The sequence below is a fragment of the Melospiza georgiana genome, chromosome 12 (assembly GCF_028018845.1).
Source record: "Melospiza georgiana isolate bMelGeo1 chromosome 12, bMelGeo1.pri, whole genome shotgun sequence".
Classification (NCBI taxonomy): domain Eukaryota; kingdom Metazoa; phylum Chordata; class Aves; order Passeriformes; family Passerellidae; genus Melospiza; species Melospiza georgiana.
This window is the reverse complement of record NC_080441.1, coordinates 19428019-19453143: the sequence shown is the minus strand read 5'-3', so window position 1 is coordinate 19453143 and position 25125 is coordinate 19428019. Positions and strand designations below refer to the sequence as shown.

The window sequence follows — 25125 nt, the reverse complement described above, 5'->3', positions numbered from 1 at the left end:
CTCCCGTGTGGCACAGCCCCTGGCACGGGCAGGGGCTGCCCAGGACCCCCAGAGCCTTTGCCCAAGGTGGTTCCAGTGTCCCTCTCTCAAGCAGTGTACTTGGTGGCAGAGGGTCTCAGCTGCTGGCAGGGGACTGGGGACACTCCAGCTTTGCTGATCTCTGTTTTTCCTCTTTCTCCCATTTCTGGACCTGCAGCAAACCCTGGAGACAAATCTCACGAACCTGGTTAAACGCAACAGCGAGCTGGAAAACCAGATGGCCAAGCTGATACAGATCTGCCAGCAAGTGGAGGTGGGTGAGACCAGGGGGGCTGGGGAGGGGCCCGGGGCAGCTCCCAGTTCTAAGGGAGCAGTGCATGGATCACACCAGGGTCCTTTCCTGGGGCTTCCCTGGAAGCAGAGATGAGTGTGGGGGTAGTCCCAAGCAGTGGAGCACTCAGGGGTGGTTCCCAGGGGTCTGAAGGAGTTGTCATGATTGGGAGCCACTGAGGAGGGACATGGGCTGCTGAGCTGGCTCCAGGCAGCAGGACCTGCCTGCTGCTCTGTGCTGGGGGAGCAGCTGCTTTTGGTGGAAGACTGAGTGAAACTGAGTGTGAAAACAGGGCTCAGCCAGGTGACACTGAGCTTGTAACAAGGCTCATCAGCTGGGTGACACTGACCCTGCAAAGAGGTCTCAGCTGGGTGACACCGAGCATGCAGCAATTCCTTGAACCACAGCTTCCCTCAGGACTGAACCCCAGGCTGCTGCCAGGACCCCAGCCATGGATTCAGGGGGAGTTTGCAGTGCCTGAGAGAACACAACAATTGTTTACTTCACCCACAGCAGCCCAGGCCTTGCAGGGTGTGCAAGTCCTGTGCCTCCCCTGCACTCCCCCAAGCCATCGCATGGGCCCAGCAGGATGCAGGGATGCCGTGGTGGGATGTGGGGATGTTGCCTCAGGATGCTGTGGCAGGATGCAGGGATGCTGCAGCAGGACAAGGGATCCTCCTGTGCAGGGTGGAGCCGTGTGCCCACAGCAGAGCATCGATGATGCCTTTGCCTAGGGACAAAGGACTGCAGCTTGTCCTTCACCCCCTGAACCTCAGAGCAGCTGGGGTTTGGGGCCCTGAAGGTGCTTCAGGCCCTGTGGTTTCTGCAGGCAGCATCAGCACTTTGTTCTTCGCTCCCTCAATAATGTCCTGATGATCTGGCAAGAGGAAGTGAGTGCAGGAGCCCTTTTTGTGAGTGCCAGCAGGGCCCAGTGTGCCGCCAGCAGCTGGCAGCCACTGACACAACGTGCAGAGAGAAGGAGGGGGCTGAGATGCTCTGAACTTCCAGCCAAATTAAGGAGCAGAAAAATCCCACTTGGCTCTGCAGCACTGCTGGCCTTCTGTGTCACTGATGTTGTCCTGCTTTCCCTGCCTGTGCATCACTCTGCAGTGGGAATGGCTTTGTTGGAATGGTCTCTCCTGGGCTTCCTCTTCCCCAGCGCTCAGCGGGCTTGGGCTGATCTGGGAATACAGATGGCAGGGATGTTTGGCAGAGAGAGAAGGAGCCAGGATGCCCTTGCAGAGCTCTGGTGGCAGTCAGCAGCCCTTGCTGCTCTGATGGGCCATGCCTTGGCTCTGAGAACCCACCAGAGATGGGGCAGGGATGTGGCTAGATGTCCTGGATTCCTTTGAATCCAGCTCCAATGTCTTAATGACCTGACATAGGATAAATTGAAAGATATTTGGTATTTCTGTCTGATCCTCAGAGTGTGAGACCTCTAAGCTGTCATTTTTGTCAGAGTTTGTGAGTTTTCAGCTTTGTCAGACGCTCTGCTTAAAATAACAGTTGAAATAACATTTCTCAGCTCTGTTGAATGCACAGCCAGGCCCTTGGAGGCCCCTTCGCAGAGAGCACAGTAAGCTGTGAAGCAGAAAATATCTGTGCTCTCCATCAATCTGATTCCAGGGAATTTTGCTTCTGAGATATTTGCAGACATGGCACACAGGCAGGCACATGCAATTCCCATGTACTCTGTCCCCCAGAAATATCCAGTGTAATATCCAGTGTAAACCTCGTGACATGTCCAGAGAATGGTGCCACCAACACCTTGAGGGACAGGGCTGAGAAAGGCAGAGAGAAGAACCCCAGAGAAGGGCACTGCAAGTGTCCCCTGAGCCTGTGCTGCCCCTCAGAGTGACTCTGGTGCATGGGGGGCTGTACTGAGAGAGGTTGAAATGGCCAAATCCTCTGGCAGTGATGGAAATGTGGACCAAGGAGGGCAGATAACCCTCCAGAGAAGCTGAGTTTGTAAAACAGGGATAGTACCAGCCCAATGTCCCACTGTGGGCAGAGCAGAAGCTGCAGGTGTGCTGTGGGACTGTGTCACAGCAGCCTCAGTGGGAGCTCCTGGTGTCCCCAGGGCACAGCTGCTGCCCAGCCAAAATCCTCTTGAGGGCTGTGGAGGTGGGATGGGTCCTGTGGAGCTGCCAGGAGGAGGCTTGCCTGCCTGTGAGTCAGGCTGTGGGCTGAGATGCTGCTTCTCATTTCCAGGAGGTGCAGGACAGAGCTGGTTTATTCCAGGACTGTTGTCCCTAGCACATTTTCCCCCAGCACTTGGGTGGGTGAAATATTTTTTCTCTCCCTTTTCACAACCAAAAGCTGCCCAGCTTTCCTGCAGCCATAGCACCTGCTGAGTGTTCACCCCAAACCCAGCATTCACCTGGGAGCTGGTTCATCCATGCAGAGTGCTGTGGCCACTGTCCAGGTGGTTTTGAGCCAGGACTTTGCCAGTGGAGCAGTCCTGGTCTGCAGAACCCCCTCCATGCTCTGCTGGCCCTTTGAGGGAACCCAGCCTCGAAAATGCTCCTGTTTTGGTAGAAGGCAACTGGGAAAGGGACTGTGATGTCCTTTAAAACTTCACCTGCCTTCAGCCCCCCTAAACATCAACATAATTGAGGGGAGATTTCTTGCCCTGGGCAGGCTGTGGATGGCTGCAGATTTACATTGCCCTGTAGCCATCCTGGAAGGGGAGCACTCCAGGCCTGAGCTGGACTGTTGGACAGCAGCTGGTTGGAGGGATGGACCCAGGGCCAAGCTGAGGTGCCCCAATCTCCCCTCCTGTCCCTTGGCCTAGCATTTCTTTCTGGCCCCTTGCTGTGCACAGCCTTCAGCCTCAAATTCCCTCACTCTCATGTGTCCCAGAAGCTGAAAGAGGAGCTCCAGGTTTGTGCTCCTGGGAAGTTGGGGTGACAGCCATCCCTGTGGGCACACAGCTTTGAGGGACCAGGGTGCTGCCAGCTCTGCCACAGCAGCTCTGCCGCAGCAGCAGTGCCACAGCAGCAATGCCACAGCAGCAATGCCACAGCAGCAGTGCCACAGCAGCAATGCCACAGTAGCAATGCCACAGCAGCAGTGCCACAGCAGCAATGCCACAGCAGCAATGCCACAGCAGCAGTGCCACAGCAGCAGTGCCACAGCAGCAATGCCACAGCAGCAATGCCACAGCAGCTCTGCCACAGCAGCAATGCCACAGCAGCAATGCCACAGCAGCAGTGCCACAGCAGCTTGCTGCAGGCTCCAAACCCTGGGGCTATTCCCCACCCCCCTCCACATACAGCAGATTGGGAAGATTTTCCACTGTTTTTCCTCAGTGGAGCTCTCTTTACAGACCATCAGCTGTCTCCCACTCCAGTGTTGCATAATCTGCTGGCCAGGTTTAAAAAAAGATCCTGTAGCAAAAATGTGGTTCACTCTAGGCCGCCTTGTTTCAGAGGGATTTGGGAGTATGAAATGAGGAAAACTGATTTCTGTCCTGTAGTGTGCTTTAATGCAGTGCTAGGGCTAGATTCCTCTTCCATGAAGTGCATTCCCCCTTGTCTTGTCCTGTCCATCCTCCCATGGATACTGCTCTTCCCTGGAGGCAGAGAACTGGAACCTCTGCTTGTGCCCCCACTGCACTCTGTGTGTGTGCACCGCTGTGAGCGCACACATGAGAGCATGCTGTGTGTCCCTCCCAACACCTGTGTGTCCCTGCCAACACCTGTACGTCCCTCCCAACACCTGTGTGTCCCTGCCAACACCTGTGTGCTGTGTGTCCCTCCTAACACCTGTGTGTCCCTCCCAACACCTGTGTGCTGTGTGTCCCTCCCAACACCTGTGTGTCCCTCCCAACACCTGTGTGTCCCTCCCAACGCCTGTGTCCCTCCCAACACCTGTGTGTCCCTCCCAACGCCTGTGTGTCCCTGCCAACGCCTGTGTGTCCCTCCCAACGCCTGTGTGTCCCTCCCAACGCCTGTGTGCTGCTGTTCCTGGCCAGGTGAACACAGCCATGCACGAGGCCAAGCTGATGGAGGAGTGTGATGAGCTGATGGAGATCATCCGCCAGCGCAAGCAGGTCATCGCCGTCAAGATCAAGGAGACGAAGGTGAGGGGTCCCAGCTCATGTGTCCCTGGTCACAGGTCCCCTCCTGTGGGGGCACAGGGTCTGCTCCTCCTGTCTGGGAGCAGCATCCCGCAGGCAGTGGCGCTGGGACGTGCCAGCCTCGGGCAGAGGGGCTGCAGCAGCGCGTGGTGCATTGCCATGAGGGGTTTGCTTTGAGCAGCACCCGTGCATCTCCTTGTCCAAGCTCCAGCTGTCCCCTGGTGCTGCCCTCCATGCCACCCCATCTCCAGGTGTCTGTCACTGCTGCTGCCCCAGGGCTCCTCTGCCAAGGACAAAGGATGTGCTGCCTGGAGGAGGAACAGGCCTGTGTGTTGGTTAGCGTGACAAGTTGGTGCAGAGGCTTGGATCACTCCAGACAGCTTCCTCAGGGCTCTTCACCACTGTGGTTTGAATAGAATAATGTGGAATTAATATTGAAGGACCATAGTCCAGTGCTGCAGTGAGAGCAGAGGCTGCATGCTCTGCATTGCAGCACAGCTGAGGGGGAAGCTGCTTCTCACCCTCATCTTTGTGGGAGTGTTGGACCTTTCCTCCTGTGGCTCCAGGTGTTTCCCAGTGGTTTCTATCTGTAGCATCCCACTCCACAGGGGAAGGGACCCAAGACTCAGAGATGTTCATGGTGAAAGGAATGACAAATGGGTCAGGGTCCTGGGGGCACTGCCTGTGCTTACAGAGGGGACCTTTTTATAGGTAAGTTTTGCCTTCCCTGGGAGTTCTCACCTTCTCTGCAAATCAGTTCTCATGCACAGTCCATTCTTCCAGACGTTTCTGGAAATGGGTCGGAGGTTTCAGGGTTCTTTTGTGGTCTTGATTCCTCTACAGTCCATGCCACTGCTTCATCTCACTCCTGTGCTGTGTTGTGCTTATTGCCAGGAGCCACAGCAAGGATGTTTGTCCCAGGACAGTGCTGCCCTACCTCCCTGGGGCCCTTTCTTGAGTCCCAACAACCCTCAGCTGGCTCTGCAGCTGTACAGCTGTTGGTGTTTGAGACATCAGCCTTACCTTCTGGGCTCTCCACGTGCAGCAGCAAGAGGGGTGGAGGGCTATAACTCTGAGGGTGCCCAGGAGAGCTTGCATGACCCCACTGCTGTTCTCAGTGAGCTTGGGTGTGCACTGGGGTCCCACCACGGTACCCATGGCCAAGCCCCAAATCCAGATGCTGCCAGGCAGCTGGGAGCAGGTTCCACCACGTGTGTAGGCCGCAGAGCCCCCGGCACAGCTCCAGGACATGCTGGCAGCAGAGGGAGCTTTGAAATCCTGCTTCTACCCCAAGCACTCCAGGGAACATATTTCATGTAACGGTGCCGTCTGCCGGCCCATCTGTCTGTCTGCTTGCTCTTCCCACCCTCTTCCTTGACTCTTCCAGACTCTGCTGTCCAGTTCCAGCCATGCTTAGAAAGACCTGGAAGCTCCACGATGTTGTTTTCCTACAATTGGCAGCTGGGTAGAGGTGAAGGGCACAGATTAGTGCCCAAACCCTCCACAGAAGCAGTGGAGAAAGGAGTAACCTCTAGAGGCTGTGGCTGGTTCAGGATTCCTCCAGTTGAGGAGCGAGGAATTCTGCTTTCCTGATGGATTGCCATTTGGTTTTCCATTTGTTCTGCCCTGCTTTGCCTGACAAATGGCCCAACACGTGTATGGAGCCTGGGAGAAGGGAGGGGAGAACATGCAGATTCCCTCTTACCTTGGTCACCCGGCAGTTCAGTTCAGCACTTGTGAATGTGATCTCTTCCATCAGCTCTGTGGACACTTCCCCTGTTCCTGAGGTTCCCTTGCCTCGTGCTGAGTGACTGGCAGGGGTCTCATGGCAGCCTGCTCTCCTGGGCTGGCACGGGGGGATGCTGTGTTTGCATGGCAGGAGTGGAGGAGGATGTGTTGTTCTCCAGGGTCCAGCACATGTGGGACCCTCAGAGCAAGCACAGGCTGTGCCCTGGGGCTTTCCCACCCACAGCAGAATCCAACATGGAAGGTGCTTTGCTGAGCTCCCTGCCCAGAGCCATTGGGACATGCCCGTGCCCTTCCAGTGCTCCTTGCTCGCCGTGAGCAGCTGCTGGCTCAGGGCTCCCTCTGTGCCTCCCAGGCTCCTGAGCCCCTGTCCCTCTGCCCCCAGGTGATGAAGCTGCGGAAGCTGGCCCAGCAGGTCGCCAACTGCCGGCAGTGCCTGGAGCGCTCCACGGTGCTCATCAACCAGGCCGAGCACATCCTGAAGGAGAACGACCACGCCCGCTTCCTGCAGACGGCCAGGAACGTGGCCGAGAGGTGGGCTGGGCTCGGGACCTGCTGCTGGAGCTGGCCCTGTTGTGGGTCCCTGCCCAGAGGTGACCCAAGTCCCCTGCAGTCACTTCCCTGGAGATCCCCTGCCATCCCTGCTGCCCTCACAGGACTGGGCTGCATGGCAGGTCCTAACAGTTCTGTGGAAGCATGTCCCCTTCCCTGGGGCAGGAAAGTGGTGGAAATGCCACTCCAAAGGGAGTTCAGGGGCCAGTCAAAGCTGTAAACCCCAGGGGTGGAGCCCTCCCGCTCTCAGGGAACCCGTCCCCAGGGGCAGTGGTCTGTGGGTGCAAGCTGTTTTCCTGGCAGCAGGGGAGGCACAGTGAGGCTGTCCCCATCCCTGTGCCTCCCTCATGCACCCTGTTGCATACTGATGGTCCCTTCTTTCCTTCCAGGGTCGCCATGGCAACTGCATCCTCGCAAGTCCTGATACCAGATATCAATTTTAATGATGCCTTTGAAAACTTTGCTTTAGATTTTTCCAGAGAGAAGAAGCTGCTGGAGGGGCTGGATTATCTCACAGGTGAGTGCTCAGGTGTGCTCCACTCTGTGTCTTCCCCTCAGTCCCCTGCCCTGTGCTCCACCAAGGGCTGGCAGACCTGTTTAAGGACTTAACCAGTAACAAGCACCAGGTCATCTGTGGCAGAGCAGGGCCTGTGCTGTCCCCAGGACAGTGATAGGTCCCCATCCTCCTGTTTCACCCTGCTGTTCCTGGAGGACCCATGGAAAAGACCAGAAAGCTTAAAAATTATGGTCTCCATGACCTGGTGGGGGAGGCTGATGTCCATAAGGATGCAAGAAGGATAAGGATTATATGAGGATTACAGGGGAGGAATGATGAATTAACTAATTATTATACTTCTATGGCACTCTGTGCTTTAACATTTCAATTTTTCTGCCCTTTTTCTGGGTCACTTGCTTCTAAATTATGAACCCTTCTGGGTGGGACCTCAGTGGGCTCCTCAGGGCTGCCCTGATGCCCCAGCACAGACTGATGGCTGCCCTCGGGGGTCTGGGAGCAGCAACAGCTGCTGGATCAGCCTGTGCTGCAGCACTGGAGGGATGAGAGGGGCAAGGACATCTTCACTCACCCAAATCCGATTTTATCATCGTGAGACAGATCGGCTTTCAGTGAAAGATTAGCACAAGCATGTCCAGATCAGTTATGGGATGAAATACTTACTCCACAACCAGGGCAGGGAAATAAGTGGATTTGGAAGTGGGTTCTCAGCCTGTTTCAGGGTGGGGGTGTCAGACCCGATGGAGCAGCAGTGAAAACCCTGTGCTCTGACCTCTGGATGCCTTGTTAAACTGAAAGGTTCAGTTCAGTGGGAAACATGACAGATTAAATGAGAGAGGTTTTGGTGTTGAGAGTACTACTGCCACAAGCCCATCTCAGTCCTAGCATGAGTGGAAAAGGCCTGGGTTTTAGGAAGGAAAGCCCAGACTGACCAAAGTCTGTGGTGTGTGCCATCCCACAGCGCCGAACCCGCCGTCAGTCCGCGAGGAGCTCTGCACAGCCTCCCACGACACCATCACCGTGCACTGGATGTCAGAGGATGAGTTCAGCGTCAGCTCCTACGAGCTCCAGTACACCATCTTCACCGGCCAGGCCAACTTCATCAGTAAGTCACCTCACTTCCCTGAAGCAAGGAGTGCCATGCTGCCCACACAATCTCCAGCTGCTCCATCCCTGGAAGTGTCCGAGGCCAGGCTGGAGCAGCCCGAGATAGTTGAGGGTGTCCCTGCCCATGGCAGGGGGTGTCACTGGATGAGCTTTTAGGTCCCTTCCAACCCAGAGCGTTCTGGGATTCTGTAAGGAAAAGGTTCTCAGTTTCATCAGTGGTTTTAAAGGCTGGGTATTGATGGAGGAAACAGCAGCAAAGGATCTACCAAGGCCTAGTGGATCAGAGCAATAGACACCTCCTCATGTTGGGGGGGCCATCCCTGAGGTGCTCTGGTCTGCACTTGGTGTCATCAGCCCCAACTTGGTGAAGCATCAGGAACATTGGAGGCTCCTGTCCATCTCACAGCTCCCAGATCCATGGATACCTGGGATCATACACAGGGCAGCGCTGGCTGCTCCATGACTGATAACTCTGGTGGTTTATAAACCCTCTGGAACAGCTCTGAGCCATATTTCCAGGTAATTTTTCATGAAAATTACTGCCATGCCTCGTTGTTTTTTCCAAAGCACCACAGATTTGTCTCACAGGAATGGGATTTGATTTGAGGGCTGAGGACAGAATCACTGATGGTCTGTGAGGAAGTTTTATTCTGGGTTTTCCTAGCAGCACTTGCCGTTGTCAGAAGTGCTGTCCAGGGCCCTCAGAGTGGCTGTTTGGGCTGCTGTCAGTCTGTCCCCCTGGCTGGAGGACGTTGGCACCGGCAGCACGGTGTCACGGAAGGCTGTGCAGTGCACTCTGAACTGTGCAGGAAGCTGACAGAGAAAGCTCCCTGTGACTTTCCAAGCTGGATCTCACCTCCCCAGCCCTGGCCCAGCCTTCGTCCTTGTTCTGGAAAACAAGATGATGCATTTCCCTTCCATGGTGGCTGTTGGGTGCCGGTGCTGCCACAGCCAGACCCGCCCTGCTTGGCTCTCCTCTCTTTCCCAGCTAGAGCACGTTGTCTCCAGCCCTTGGTCCTCTGGAAGCCTGGAGAGCTCAGCCACCTCTCTGGCTCTGCTCTTGAATGTCCACCAGCTCCATGTCCCCTGCACTTCCAGCTGTGGACAGGATGGGGACTTGCTGGTGTCACCCTGTGGTTTTGGTAGGGAGGGATGTCTGAAGGTCCCTGTGCTAGCTCTGTGCAGTTTGGGCTGACAGGTTGCTCAGGGTTGCTCCTTGAGGAAGAAGGACTGTTCAGGGATGGAGCATCCAGTGCTTCCTCACCCTCAGCTAGGAGGATTTTGCCCTTTTCCTCTCAGGATTTCCCCTGCTGCAGCTTGTGCCCTTGCCTGGGATGATGCCAGGGAAGGACCCACTCTCACCTTTTCCCACCTGCCACTTTGGACACATGTGGCTTGGAGTCCCATGCACCAAGGGACTTGGGAATGAGTCACCTGCCCACCTCTGGCAGGTGGGGCACAGGCATTGGGAAAGGAGCTGTGGAGACCATGAGGGTGAGCAACAGTGAGGGCAGTGCTGGAGTAGAGCCCAGAGGGTCACATGTCAGAAGTGTCCTCCTTGGCCAGCCAGCAACCTCCAGTCGCTCTTTGTAGGATGAGTGAAGAAAACATGAGTTAAATCCCTGAGAAGAAAATTAATAACTTACTGTCCCTTGCAATAGCACAGTTTGGGTCATGGGACTGTGTGAGCCCTGGCTGAACTCACGTGAAAAGAGTTCAGCTGGAACACTGGAACGCTGAACAGGGCCTGGGACCATGACCAGGAGAGGAAATACCTTTCCAAGGTGTGCAGAGTTGGCCTGTGGAATCCATCCCCTTCACATTTCCATCAAAGCCAAGAGTTTGGCAAGAGCCAGACATTTTTGTGGAGGATGAATGCTACAATAAAAGGGATTTTTTAAAGCTTTGGCGAGGGTAGGAGCGAAGAGGTTAGTCTTCAAGGCCAAGCTCTTTGAGGTTGTTTTGCAAAAGAAACCTGCTTGGAAGGTCAAGTCCTTCTCATTGTCATATCTTAGCCACCTTGTTCTTCCTGATGGAGCATCCCCAGCTGGCCCTTGCTGCAGGAAGGTGACACTGACCGGGCCGGGCTGGAAGCTGTGCTCCAACGGGAGCAGCTCCGCGTGCAGGCTGCAATCAGGATCACATCTGCTTTATTTTCTACTTACATCACACTCCTCTCTGCCCCTTGGCCATTCCCGTGTGTATCCCAAACCAAATTCAGGATGAGATGACAGGGACTGCAGCCTGCCCTTGTCCTGCGGCTGAGCCAAGCACTGAAGATAAATGAATTGGAAGCTGTTGCAAAAAAGGTGTGGAGCATTCCCAGCTCCTGCCTCCCAGCCCTGCATGTGTTGATACCCCCTCTCCAGTCACCCCAAATTCACAATGCACTTCTCACCTCTCACCAGATCTAGGAAGCCTCCAGCTACTTCTTCCACGCTTCCTTATTCCTTTTGGCTCAAAGCCTGTGCTGTGATAGCTCTCCTGGTTTCCCCTGAGCCCCAGAGCATCTTTGTCCCCCAGTTCAGCTACTCGGGTACTCGTGCCAGCTGCAGGTGATCTTCATCCCAGTGATGCCGATGGCAGGAGCAACCTGTAGCACTGTGTAAGGCTTTTCCCCTTTCCTGGAGCACTGTGCCACCCCAGCTGAGGGACAGCACTACATTTCCACACATGCCAGGCCCTGTAGCTCTGACCCTGCAATTCACTGTAGCAGTCAGTTTGGCACCTCCATGGTCTTGGATTCTTCATTCCTTCCCATTTCCAGAAAGAGTTCAGCCTGCTGAATGGCTTCCAAGTGTCTGGATCCCTTCACTGGGAGTTCATTTTCTTTGAACCACTCTGCAGATCAGTCTATTCAGGGAGCCAAGCATCAGCCTCCCTTAGCCATGGATTATTACTTCCCACGCTGGAGCACTGCGGACTGGGCAGGAGGAGGATTCAGTTGCAAACACATTGATTTGGGTGCAAATGCATCCCTTTCTGCTGCTGGAATTGCATACTGAGCAGGAGGGAGGTGTCCTGTGGGACACAGTGATGGTGGGGTGGTGGTGGGAGGATGGTGGCCATCACCCCCTCCCAGGCACCAACAGCTTCGTCTGCCAGCTGCCCTGGCTGGAAGGTGCTGCTGGCTGCATTTCCCTTTGTCTGCACCCTTTCCCCATCACTTCCCATGGCAGCATCTCAAGATGCCAGTGCTGCAGCCCTGCTCCTGCCTTTGTGTGATAATGGAAGAGATTCTGTGTTGCTGGGATTTATCACCTCTGGAAATTTCCCTGCCACTCTGAACTCCCAGGCAGGTGGTAAATCCTTCCGAGGGACACATGGTCATGAGCTCTGCATTAGCAGCACAAAAGCTTTGTATTCTGTCCTTCCCTGGGAATAAATCTGTGCCCCTCTCCTGCACTGCAGGTCTCTACAACTCCATGGACAGCTGGATGATCGTCCCCAACATCAAGCAGAACCACTACACAGTGCACGGGCTGCAGAGTGGCACCCGCTACATCTTCCTGGTGAAGGCCATCAACCAGGCAGGCAGCAGGAACAGCGAGCCTGCCCGCCTCAAGACCAACAGTAGGTGCCAGGCACTCAGCTGGCCGTGCCACGTGGGGAGGAGAGTTTCCAGGGCACGGGGGTGCCTGGGGTATGGCTGGGGGCTCCTGGTGAGCAGGCAGTGGCTGGCAGTGGGATGGAAACACTGTTGTTAAATCACTGGAGTGCCCATCTCCCTTGGTGCTTCTGTTGCTTCCCTACCTCAGGGATGGTCTCCTGATAGCCCATGTGGTGCCAGGGGCTCCCATCAGCCCTCTGCTCAGGTCAGCACCCATCCCTGGGGCCTTAGGTCATAATGGTCCGTTCTTCTGGTGGCTTTACATCCCTGAGCTTTGTGGGGCTGATGCAAGGGGTCACAGAGCAACTGTGTTCTTGTGTGTGGCTTAGCCTGCAGAGGGTTGTGGTTTGGAAAGTCATAAGATTGAAAAGTTTGTCCATGGTGGTGGATGGAGACTTTGCAGCCACACACAAAGCAGAAGATTTTTCTTTCCAGTGCCCTGGGGATGCCGAGGAAGGTTAAATGTGTTTAGGGAGGGCTGAGCTCTGACAGCAGTGGAGCTGTACCTGTCTGTGCTGGCACAGACAGAGCTGCAGGGTTTGTGGTAGGAAACCTTTTTCCGCTGAAAGACAGCAAAGACAGCAGAAGCAGTGGCACCCATGGCCTGAAGGGTGACACGGGAGGGACAGTGTGAGATGTTGGGAGAGGAATAAGTTGTCTCTCCAGGCTGCCTGCCCTGTGCTCGTGCCCTCCCAGTACTTGCATGTCTCTTTGTGGTCCTGGTGAGCACAGCCCTCCCATCTGTCCCTCTCCCAACAGTTGCTTCTGCCTGAGCAAGGCTTTCATGATGATTTATCACCTCTACCTCCTCCTTTTCTTTGCACGACATTAAACTGAATAAAACAACATTGAGGCAGTGGAGCTGAGGGAGCTGCTGAAGAGCAAACTCCAACCCAATCTGCCTGTTCATTAAAAATTTATCCCTCCTGCAGCTGCTGTTTCTCAGTGCTTCCCTGGCTCTGGGAGTGAGGGCTGGGCGGCCTGGGAAGCTGGGAGCAGGGGTGGGTGCCCGTGGTGGCAGCTCCCCCAGCACAGGCTCTGCTCTCTGGGATCTAGCCCAGTGCCAGCCACCGAGCTGCCAGCACAGCTCTGAGGGCTCCTGCTTGGGGATGGACTGGCTTCAATCAGAGTCCTGCCAGCTGCTGAGCCCCCCTTGCTGCAGGGATGTGTCTGCAGCAGCTTCTGCATGCTTGAAACCTGGAGCAGCCCCACCTGAGACAGTGCACAGGTTATGTGTGGTTGTGGGGGTGCTAAAGCCCCTTCCACAAGGACCTCACTTCCCACTCAGCTGTTGGGCAGGAGAGGCATGTGGCATTGATGGGCACATCCCTCTCTGCCACCAGTTTGGTGTTCCTTTGCCATCTGTGTTTGTGGAAACTTCTGAATTCCTGAAAGTTTGATTTAGTCATATATACTGATTTTTCTCCTTCTGTGGCCATCCTCAGGTGACAAGGGCTCCTTTGGGTGTCTGGTGGTGCTGCTGCCCTGTGCTGCAGCCCCAGCATGCCTCCCCTGGCTTTTCCTCCTGCTGGTATCTGGGACCAGGGCTTCTCCTTTTGCAGTGGACAATATCCAGAGGATATCACACCCATGCTTTCCCACTGTAACCTCGGTGGAAGTGTCAGCAGCTCAACACAGAAACGGCCCATTAACATATTTCACAGCCTGTTCTGTTCCTGAAGGGATGTCTGGAGAGATCTCTCCATGGCCAGAAGGTCAGTGTCAGGACACATCGATTTCCGCAGCATCGGCGCTGTCAGTGCTGGCACTAAATCTGCATCCCTGAACAGAGCAGCTTGGGAGGACAGCTTTGGTGTGGTGTCAGAGAGACCATCTTCTGCTGAGGCTGGGCCTGAGCAGGACTTATTTAGGAGCAAGTGGCCAAAAGTAACTGAAAGTGCTGGAATGCCGGGACAGGCCCAGCTCAGGCCATAAATAAAGTGCAGGGAAATGGGTTTTACAGCCTTTGCCTTGGCCACTGCATCCTGGCCTTATTTTCCCTCACAATTCTGGATTTTCCTGATTTCTGCATATCTTGGCAAGACCTTAATGTGCTACAGGATGGCTCCATCCACATCCCATATGAGACGTCAGGAGTGGGTTTGATGCCTGAGCAATGGGCTGCGAGGTCACTATTACTGACTGAATCATGTTAGTGCAGGTGTTTTTAAGGACAGGATGATCAGTGCAAGAACTTCCCAGCAGGGAATCTTAAAATTTAGATGTATTTATGGCTTTCCTATGACTTGATGACTCAGCATCTTTTGTTTCTTTCTTTGCTGAAGGTGATGTCTTCAGGGAGGATAGGATGGTGCTGGCAGCTGTGCACTGTGGGTGTCCTGTGCCCCACATGTGACATCTTAGATGGCTGGTGGGTGTAGGGACACTGCCACTGCAGGCAGAGAGGAGGCACAGAATGCAGGAAGAGCTGCCTTTGTGTTCCTGTGTCCCTGCTGCTTCCTTTGCCCTCTGGGCAGAACGTGGTGGGTGCCTGCAGCATCCTTGGGTGCAGAGTTTATATCCATCCCTCCTTTCTCTCCACACATTTTCAGCCAAACGCTGTCACCAGCTGTCCACCCTCTCTGCAGCCAGAGCAGTGGGGCACAGAGGAGCTGCTGTGCTGCAGGGCACCAGTGGCACCCCTGCACTGACCCCCATGGGCTGGGCTGCTGGGCCTGGATTTGGCTGCGTGTTGGATGGCGTCTCCTGCTCCTGGGGATCTCATTCCAGTTATTTCTGTAGCTGTTATGTAAAGCAGCAGGCAGCCTGTCCTCGCTGTGCCTCTGGGTGGGTGACAGGAGCGTCCCAAGCTCACCGTGATGGCTGCAGGAGCCCTGGGAGGGAGCAGGTCTGGGGTCCTGCAGGGTGGGGATGGAGCTCCAGCACACACCTCCCTCTGCCTGGCTCCATCCCCACATTCCACTGACCTTGACCATGTTCCTGGCTGCCTCCTCTTTGCTCCCTCACACCCAGTGCCAGACAGGATTTCCTCTGCTCTGCTCACTCTGGCTCTGCTGGGAAGGGAGGGCTAATCCAGCTGATAAATGCTCCAGGGGTGCAGCCGGCCGTGTCCAGCCCTGAAGGCAGCTGCTTCCCCACAGCTCCCGAGCCTCATGCAGGGATGACAGCAAAAGGCTATCAGGAATATCCCAGCCAGCTGAATTTGTGGGATAAAGGTAATCTGAGCGACCGGCCCAGGAGCTACATGTTAGTGATGAGAGGAAACATCAGTGATGAGAGGAATCATTGCAAGGCTAAGCTCTCTGCAGGGCAGGGCTGGGGAGCAGTGACTGGGAGGCACAGAGGCTGCTGGTGCTGGGGGAGCAGGGAGTGAAGGCTGCAGTCAGAACCCCCCTTCCTTTGGCAGCTCCCATGCTGGGCGCTTGAGGCTGGGACTGTTATGACCTCTGTGAAGTCTGTATTTTTTCCCAATGCCAGAGTGATATTTTGGGAAGGGTAGCAGGTGCCTGGCTGTGTTCTCTGAAATACCCTCCGACCCCTCCAACACTGCCCATCACGCTCTCTGCCAGTGCGTGCAGCTCAAGCACTTGCTCCAGGACATGCTAGCACAAACCAGTGATAAGGGCTGGGCTCCACTTCTTCACACTGACCTTAGCAAGAGGTTGCCTTCGGAAACAGAGCTGTGAGTGTCTCTGTCCTGATGGAGCCAAGTATTTTTATACCTCACTTCCTCAGAGCTTGTCTCTTTGCATTACTGCCAGGAAAAGATACAGCAGAAAGATCAGAGCAGCCAGAAGAAGGAGGGGGCAGGTCACTCCCAATTTGCAGTTTTACTTTCAGGCTTCTCAACTCAATTATTCAGCAAATTGGGCTCCAAGGAAAACCAGCACGAGCTACCATCAGGTTACAGAGCACGGCACAGATGAGCTCCGCTTTGCAGCTGCAATGGTCGCTGATTTTGCAGCTCTTTGCAGACATTCTCAGGTGTCCTGAGGTTCTCCTTGTGTGTTTCCTGGCTTTCCAGGGTTTTCAGGCTGTTCTGGGAGACCCCAGCCCAGGCTCAGGACCCCATTGACGTGGTGGTGTCATTGTTTCTTCTTGCTGGGTCTCTGTGCCTGCAGCCAAAAATGAGAGCGTGAAGGAGGACACAGCTAGTCATGCCCTGAGCTGGGTACCAAAACATGAGGCTGAAGATATTGGTAGAACTTGGGGGTGTTCTCTGCACCTGTCACTTGCTTTGTCCTGAAGCAGGTGAATCCCTATGGAAATGCTTTCTGGTGCCTGTGTGCACTTTACTGCATCTCACATGAAACCATAGCAGCAAAACCCATCTGAACTCAATTTACTTCTTTGTAGCATCTTGGGGTTTTGTTTGCAAATCCAGGGATAGACTGAGGACTTTCAGAGGGAAATCATGAACAAAAAAGGAGTCTGGTTGAAGCTCTGGGACATCACCCAGATCTGGTCTGGTTTTGGGGAAAACACCCAAGCAAGCCACCATTAAATATGCAAAGCTGAGAACACGGGGTGTGAAGAAGCCCCATTCCTGCACCATGATGCTAATAACACAAATCCTAATCCTTGTGTCTCCTCCCCACAGGTCAGCCATTCAAGCTGGACCCCAAGATGGCTCACAAGAAGCTGAAGATCTCCAATGATGGGCTGCAGATGGAGAAGGACGAGAGCTCCTTGAAGAAGAGCCACACGCCAGAGCGGTTCAGCGGGACAGGCTGCTACGGCGCGGCCGGCAACATCTTCATCGACAGTGGCTGCCACTACTGGGAGGTGGTGGTGGGATCCTCCACCTGGTAAGGCACCACCTGTGTGAGGGGGGATGCTTTCCCGCTCCAGCCTTTGCCAGAGATGCCCACCCTGTGCCCTTTTACAGCAGATGGGCTCTGAGAGCACAGGGTGCTGTAGCCACCAGGGCTGGGCCGAGGCTGGAGGAAGCTGAGCACAGCTTCTCCTCTCCTGCAGGTATGCCATCGGCGTGGCTTACAAGTCAGCCCCCAAAAACGAGTGGATTGGGAAGAACTCCTCTTCTTGGGTCTTCTCCCGCTGCAACAACAACTTTGTGGTGCGGCACAACAACAAGGAGATGCTGCTGGAGGTGCACCCGCAGATGAAGCGCCTCGGTGTCCTCCTGGACTACGACAACAATGCCCTCTCCTTCTACGACCCGGCCAACTCTCTCCACCTCCACACCTTCGAAGTCTCATTCATCCTGCCTGTGTGTCCCACCTTCACCATCTGGAACAAATCCCTGATGATCCTCTCGGGGCTACCTGCCCCAGATTTCATCGATTACCCCGAGCAGCAGGAGTGTAACTGCCGGCCCCAGGAGTCCCCATACGTGTCAGGAATGAAAGCCTGTCACTAGGCTGCCCAGGCCTGCCCGTGCCCCGTGGCAGCACTGGCCATGCCGGTGGGTGCAGGTGGCCAGAGCTGCCCACTGGCAGCCGTGCCAGAGAGCCACCGTGGCGCCCGAGCAGTCGAGCACCATCCACACCCAGCTCCATCTTATTTAATGGAAAAAGTGGAGGAACCTCGAACCACAGCTGGAAATGAACTGCTGTTGGTGAGCTCCTGGGTGTGCAAGAGTGGCTGGAGCAGCTCTTGGCGGCTGCTCCCATGTCTCCCCAAGAAGATTGTCACCTGGATGGTTCTGTCTTCCCTTGGGGGGCTGGAAAGGCCAGGGCAGGTTTCAGGGTGACCTGAGGTGCCATGGTGGTCAGGGAATGGCTCGTGCGTACCACGAGGCACAGATGGGGACAGGAGGGATGGGCTCTGGGGGCGCTGACAGCTGGGGTAGGGACCCAGAGCACTGAGCAGCACTTGCCAGGGAGGACTTTGCGTGTGGCTGAGGCTCGGTGTCTTCCCTGGTGGGATGGATAAGGCTTGGAGCGCTCGGTGAGTGCTGGCAGTGGCTGTGGGGTGGATGGTGGCCCTGTGGAGGGAGGGTGGTGCTCTGTGGCAGTGAAGATGGCACTGAGGGTGTTCCTGGGGCTGGCTGTGCTGCAGATGGCATGCTCCTGATAATTTTCGGGGTCCTGCAGCGGAGAGCCAGGGACCCCCAGCCCACCATCTCCTCCTTTGAGAGCTTCCCAGTATCCAGGGAGGCCGGCATCCTTGAGAAGCTTTGGCCCTTGGCACAGAGGTTTGGCAGCTGCTCCTTCCCGATACAGTGTCTGGCCAGCAGTGCCCTGCTCCACATAGGTCTCCATTAGTGCCCTGTCGGGTGTCCCAGCAGCAAAAACTCATCTTCCTACTCTAAGCCCACAGTAGAGTCCTGCTCAAAGACTACCTCTATGCTCTGTGACCCAAAATCTCAATTAATTACACTGAATCTTGACTTCTGGTTTGTTCTCAACCATGCCAGGGGATTGGACTGGGTGCATTTTAAAGATCCCTTCCAGCCCAAACTATTCCATGATTCTGTGGTGGTGTGAGTGTGGAGCCATCCCGTTTATTCCATGGCAGAGGAACTGAGTCTGTCCCAGAGGCTCAGAGACCCTGGTTACTGGGAGCTCTTGGGCTGTCTCCAGTATTCCCAGTAACCACAAGCACCAAGTCCCCTGGGCAAGCTCCAGTCTCCAGATTTATTTCAGAGGCCAAGAGGAGCTGGGCTGGCACACAATACCTGTTGCCACCATGGGGGTCTGTGGCACAGTTTGGGGCCAGTGGGCATGTGAGTGTCTGGGACATTGTGGGGCAGGGATTTCAGGCATTATGGTGGCCCAAGGCAGCTGGTGCTTGGGCTTTGCTCTGTGACATTTGAAGCCCCTTTTCCTCCTCTAGATGTGGTGCCTTGGTGGCAGTAGGAACCACTGAGCTGAGACCACCCAGCTCTGCCAGCCTTGTGATGGGGAACTGCCCCTGCTTGTGTTTTCTTCTACAACAGGGTAACCCACCTGATTGATCCAGGGTAGCCATGAGATGCAATTTGTTTGGACTTCAGCAGGTTTTAGCAGTCTCTGACAGGATCCTTCTGGACAAAATGTCCAGCCCACAGCTGGATAAGCACATCGTGGGGTGGCTGAGTAACTGGCTCATGGGTCAGGCACAAAGGGGGATACTGGGCTGGCACTAGTCACTTCTGGAGTTCTGAAGGGCTCCATCCTCGGCCCTGTGCTCTTCAGCATTTTCATTAACAACCTGGATGCAGGACTGGAAGGGATGCCAGGTCAATTTGCTGGCAGCACTAAGCTGGGAGGAGCTGTCAGCTCTCTCAAGGGCAGAGAGGCCCTGCAGAGAGACCCAGAAAATCAGACAGATGGGGAATCACCAACCATGTGAAGTTTAACAAGTGAAGGTGATAAATTCTGTGCCTGGGATGGGGCCACCCTGATTGTGTTTATGAACTGAGAGGCTGTGGAGCGGCTGGGAAGGGCCCTGGGGTACCTGGTCCAGTTGGATCTCAGTCAGCCAGGAGGGAAATCCCTGTTCTGGGGGCATCAGGCCAGCTGGAGCAGGGAGGGGATTGTCACGGTCTGCTCAGGGCTGAGGCAGCCTCACCTTGAGCCCTGAGGGGAGTTTTGTGCACCACAATATAAAAAAGGCATGAAGATATTAGAGAGTGAGCAAAGAAGGGCTGTGAGGATGGAGAAGGGTCTGGAGGGGTCTTGTGAGGAGTGGCTGAGGTCACTTGGTTTGTTCAGATGGAGAAGAAGAGAGGGGAGGCCTCTTTGTCATCTTGAACTGCTCCCAAGGGGGAGTGGGAGAGCAGGTACCCATCTCTTCATTCTTGTGACCAGTGACAGGACTGAAGGAGACGGCTGGAGCTGATCAGGGGAGGATTAGGCTGGATGTCAGGAAAAGGTTTTTCTCTCAGGGGGTGGTGAGGCACTGCACAGTCTCCCCAGGGAATGGTCATGGCCCCAGGGCTGCCAGAGGTCAAGGGGCATTTGAACAATGCTCCCAAACACAGGGTGGGATTGTTGGGGTGTCCTGTGCAGGGACAGGAGTTCAACTCAGTGATTCTGATGGGCCCCTTCAAACTCAGCCTGTCCTGTGATTGTAAAGCCCAGGCTCGGGGAGTGAGTGCCTGGCTTGGACAGGGCTCTTGGGGCTCATCCCATGGGGGCTGTGCCAGAGACAGCTTGAATTCACCTGGAGCCAGTTCAGAATTCATCTGGTGACCCCTCCCAAGAGGATGCGTGTTGGTGAGTCTGGTGGTGACAGCTTTGCCCAGGAGGAGTGTTCCCCAGCATGCCATCTCTGTGTGTCTGGACTGTGATTTTTGGAAGAGGGAGGTGGGCAGCGCCTCGGGGAAGGATCTGCTGCCGGCCCTGCCAAGCTGAGAGGGCTTTCCCTCTGATGCAGGCTGCTCCCCATGGTGCCTGGCAGGGCAGGCACAGGGGCTGCACCCCTCCTTCTTGGCTCCTCCTGGCAGAGGAGCAGCTCCGTTTGCTTCTGCCAGCCCCGGAGTGCAGGAGCTCAGGGAGGGTGCAGCAGGGGCGGGCCTGCCTTCCCCACAGCCTGGCTCATGCCCCCTTTCACTCTGGGAGCTTGGATCACCCTTTTAAGTTGGATGTTTTTCATGGGAAGGTCTCATGGAAGTCCCTTCCGCTTGTGCCGGTGCCGTGGGGCAGCTCGGCCTGTGCCACCCCAGGGGGATGCCAGGCCCTGCGGGGGGATGGCGGCCCTGGCAGTGCCAAGGACGGTGCTGGCACTGCTGGGATGGGCTCGGGGAGCATCCTCAGCCCAGAGACCATGAGCCCTTAATGTGACATTTGCACCTGATGAAATTGCACTAATTGTGGGACCCCCTGGCCCCCACACACACGTATCACACCCGGCCCGATGGGGACTGGGGGAGCCCCACACCCCGAGCAGGGCCTGGGGGCCTTTCCCAGTCACCCACATTGTCCTCTTGTGGTACTGAAAGCAGAGCCCACCCGATTGTCACCGTGATTTGGGGAGCACAGCCCCATCCTGGGCCCTGCTGAGGACATGGAGGGAGGGCAGAGTGCTGCTGCTGGTTCCTCTGCTCCTGGGGACACCCACGTTCAAGCTCGGGATGTGTGGACTCCTGGCTCCCCTCAGCCTCCCCTTCCACGTGTAACATTCCTGCTTCCATTTTACTTGGGGGAGGGCTGTTCTTCCTGTTGGGTTTTTCCCTTTTTGTTGGTTTTTTTTGCAACTTCTTTGTTAACATGTACATATATATATATATATATAAAAATATAAATATAAATATAAAAATATAATATAATATATATACATTACTGGGTATGTCTGTGTGTGGGGGAGGCCATGAGGTGAGGACAGCCCTGGGATCTTCTTGCTGGCCATCACAGTGTTCCCCAAACCTAGCAAAACATATGGCCATGCAGGCACACAGCAGAGGGGATTTGTGGTACCACCCAGCAGCACTTTCCTTGTGCTGGGCTCAGCCCAGCCTGGAGAGCCTGTGGGGTGGCCAGGCACAGGGGGTGCTAAAGCTCCATCCAAAAACATCCGTACACGTAAATATCGAGCACCCTGCTGCCAGCCTCTGGATAATGTTCCATTACCCAGGACACTGCGTGTGCCAGTCTGCCCTTTTCCCAGTCCTGGATGGCCACAGGGGTTCTGGACATCTCTGAGTGCCAGCTGGGGCCAGGCTGGTGCTGGGGCTGGGATGTGGCTGTGAGAGCCCCCCTGCACAGGGCCCTGCCAGGCACGGAGAGCTCGGCCAGCAGGGAGGAGCTCCGCAGTTCCCCTCTCCCAGCACATCCCTGCGCTCTCCCAGGGGCCCCAGCAGGCAGGAGTGGCCCGGGCAGTGGGCACAGCCCGTGCTGGGACGGTGCCACCAGGCAGAAGCTGCTGGAGAAGGGGCATTGGGGGCAGCCTCATGTGCAGGAGCACAGGCACACAAACCTGCAGGAGACAGCCCAGTTTTGGAGCACATGTGCCTAAAATATTTATTAAGTGGAAAACATGCAGTGCAAACCAGCACTGGGGAATTAAATATTTCTCACTTTATGCCTTTGCTCCAGGCTTCTCCTGTTAAAGATAAACCACCAGCACATGGAACCTGCCTGGAGGATGAGTTGCTGGTTCTGCTAGGAACAAACCTGTGGCATTTGTGTGGGTCAGAGCTCTGCCCTTGCTGTGGGTTGTCAGTGCCACGCAGCAGTGATGGGCTGGGTCTGGTGCTGGTGCTCCTGCTTCTGCCACAAAGACCCCACTGCCCAGAGCCCTGCAAGTGCCCAGGGCCCACAGCCTCCATTTCCAGACTTTTTATTCCCTGGTCCAGGGACTGGCAGGGTAGCCCCCGAGCACCACAGCTTGCCAGGGGGCTGTCCCAACCCCATCCCATCCCATCCCATCCCATCCCATCCCATCCCATCCCATCCCATCCCATCCCTCTGCTCCAGCCTGGTTTGCTGCATGCCCTAGGATAAGTGTGTTGGGTCTGGCAGGTATCTGCAGGTGCTCCTGAGCTCTGGCCACTAGTCGAACAGATCCGGATCCTTTTTGGTTGCCAAAAGCCAGAGATGCCCCAACCCTGGTGAGCAGCCCCCATGGCAGGAGAGACCCAGAGCCCTGCCACCCAGCCCGGAGCCCAGTTAGCGCCCAGCAAGCAGCAAGGACACAACAGGAGCAAAAATCTGGCTATTCCCAGATATAAGGAGACACAGATCCTCTCCTTTCACCATGGGACAGTCTTCCCTGGGAGAGAACCTGCTCCCCCCTCCATGGGATTGACACAGCGCGGGAACCTTCTTTCCTTTTAAACTGAAAAACAAAACCTTCCAAAGGAGAAACATTTCACAAATGGGCCCTTGAAGGGCAGGGCCTGGGTTCTGGGGAGGTGAGGCACTGCCTGGCTCTGCTGCCAGCCCAGCCCGAGCTGCCCTGAGGACGCCCCCGTGCAGCCCGGCCGAGCGTCCGGGCCCTGCGGGGCTTCACCTGGGGCTCGTCCCGGCTGTCACAGCCGCTCAGCAGCATGGACCATCTGCTCAGTGCATCCCCAGCTTCCAGAAAGGCAGGCATTCTCTGCGTGGATGTGTCTGACACGCTGCTCCCCCGTGCTGCTGGCAGCATTCCTGTCTCGATGGCTCAGGCTGGCTGTGGGCGCTGCTGTGGATCGCCAGGATGGATGCCAGCCCAGTGCCTGGAGAGCTGGCGGGGCTGGCAGGGGCTGGGGAGGGCACACCTTGGCAAAGCTGGGTCCCGGGGGTGCCGGCACTCACACTCGCCCATCCCTCTTCCCTCCACCCCGATGGAGCAGGAGGAAGCTGCAGAGATTGCTCCATGGTCCCTAGAACGACGCTGTTAGGTGGGGAAATGAGCCCTGGGAGGGGAGGATGCGTTTTCCTCGAGGCTTTCCATAGGAGCACTTCATTATCCCTGAAACTCATGGGCTTCATTAACCAGAAACCCATCTCCAGGACAAACCACAGCCCGAGGCAAGGCCCAGTTCCTGCTGGGGCTGCTCAGGCTGGCTTGGCTCGGAGCCCACTTGGTGCCAGCCTGAGGAATGGGCATGACAGGGGGGTGCTGGGCAAAGGAAGAGCAAATGGCAAAGGATCAGCCTGTACTGAGGTGGTGACAGGGAAGAAATGTGGAAGTGTCACCTGTGTGTCCTCTGGCTGTGGAGCCATCCCCACCGTGGGACTGCTCCCACATTCCCTCCAGCCAGTGCCAAGCCGTGCTCCAGCCTCGCCAGGGCTGGGGATGGCCCGGGGCTCTCTGGCACAGCTCCTGGAGCCAGGGGAAGCTGCTCAAAGGATGTCACCCTGTCACCTCTGCCCGAAACAGCCGGTGACACAGCCGGTGTCAGGGCGAGCCCGGGAAGGAGCTCTGCCCTTTCTCCTCCTGCTTTGTCTGGTGCCTTCCCCTGTCAGCCTCGGGTTTCTAGGAAACTGCATCCCTCGTTGTGAAAGCCAATTTAAACCGTCACTCACGTGGCAGGTTGTTTCATGGAAAGGAAAAGGCTGCTCTGAGATGATGGAATGAGCTTTGCTGCTGCTTTCAAGGAATATGCTTTAAACACAAGAGGTTTCAGTGTCACAAATACTGAAAGTCAAACCAGAAATGCATTCCACAAGTCAGCCCGGAGGGGAAAAAGCAGAGTGTGGCATGGGCTTGGGAAGGCTAATGGCAGGTTTTGGCGGACTGAGGGGAAGGTTGGTGTTGGCTTTTCATTTCTTTTTTTACTTTTCATTTCTTCTGTAGTTCACAAAATAAGAAATTTTAAAAATCCCTCCCTTGAGAAAGTTTAAAAACACACTGCCTGGGAGCCCTGGGGCTTCCCCCCTGCTCTGGGAAGCTGCAAAGTGAGGAGATAAGAGAAATCACTGGGTTTATATGGTGAGTGACATCAAGATATCTCATCTGTCCCATCTGCAGCAGCGATGGCTTGCATTGGGGTGGGATAATCCTCACTGGGAATACATGCTACAGCTCTCCCATCCAGGAATGAAAATCCCTTTAACTGGTGATTTCACTCCAGGCTGGGGGGGAAAAAAACAATAGTTAAATAAATGGGTGGAAAAGAAAATCACACCCTGACCTGCTCATAGACCGTGCAGGGTGAACGAGTTAGAGTCAGAGTTGGCCCAAATTAACCCTTAATGGAACTTGAGACTTTAAATACTCATCTGAATAACCACCCCCTAAAACTAATCAAGTGTTCTTGATCATTAGACTGAGCATCACTTAATATTCTTGGTCTGGCTATGGAGTGATGGACAATGCCTGGAATGAGACCAGAAACCTTTATTGAATAATTCTGGGGTTTAGGACATGTGAAAGGGAGGGAGGGGGTGAGGACATCAGTGCTTGTGTCTCAGACTAAAAATGGCTGCAGGGGGAGCCTCAGGAATTCTCCTGAGCTTCAGGAACCCATCTTGAGTTTCAGGAACCACCCTGAGCTCCTGGAGCCTGTCCTGAGTTGCAGGGACTGTCCTGACCCACCTGGAGCAGGCAGTTTGAGACTCCAGCCCTTCATCAGCCCTTGCAAATGCCACCTGGCCCCTCTCCTGAGAACATCCCATCCAGGCTCACCACGGCATCCTCCAGGCTCCGGAGTCAGGAGGATCACAGGGACTGTTAATGGAATTGGGTCCAGTTCTCCATGGCAACCAGCAAGAACTGGGTCAGTGCCGGCTGCGAGGCGCCAAGCACTCCCAGGAGTTTTAAAAGTAAACACCAGCAGAAACTGAGGCCCAAGGAGCCGGGGGGGACAGGGGGACCTGGGACCCCCAGAGCTGCAGTGGAGCCCCCATCCCCACATGTCAGAGAGCAGTGGGGTC

General features: G+C 55.5%; 1 protein-coding gene across 4 annotated transcripts in view; it reads left to right on the top strand.

The window, feature by feature from the left end:
- MID2 (midline 2) overlaps nucleotides 1-21035 on the top strand; it is a 63756-nt gene extending 42721 nt beyond the window's left edge. For 3 of the 4 annotated variants that reach the window (XM_058032445.1, XM_058032446.1, XM_058032448.1), the window contains exons 3-10: nucleotides 197-292; nucleotides 4287-4394; nucleotides 6523-6671; nucleotides 7079-7206; nucleotides 8165-8308; nucleotides 11722-11883; nucleotides 16482-16689; nucleotides 16859-21035. In XM_058032445.1, coding sequence (XP_057888428.1) covers nucleotides 197-292; nucleotides 4287-4394; nucleotides 6523-6671; nucleotides 7079-7206; nucleotides 8165-8308; nucleotides 11722-11883; nucleotides 16482-16689; nucleotides 16859-17261 — 1398 coding nt within the window. In that variant the 3' untranslated portion in view covers nucleotides 17262-21035. The remainder of the gene's footprint in view (nucleotides 1-196; nucleotides 293-4286; nucleotides 4395-6522; nucleotides 6672-7078; nucleotides 7207-8164; nucleotides 8309-11721; nucleotides 11884-16481; nucleotides 16690-16858) is intronic. The other variant, XM_058032449.1, reaches the window with a different exon arrangement.
- Nucleotides 21036-25125: the final 4090 nt, after the last annotated feature.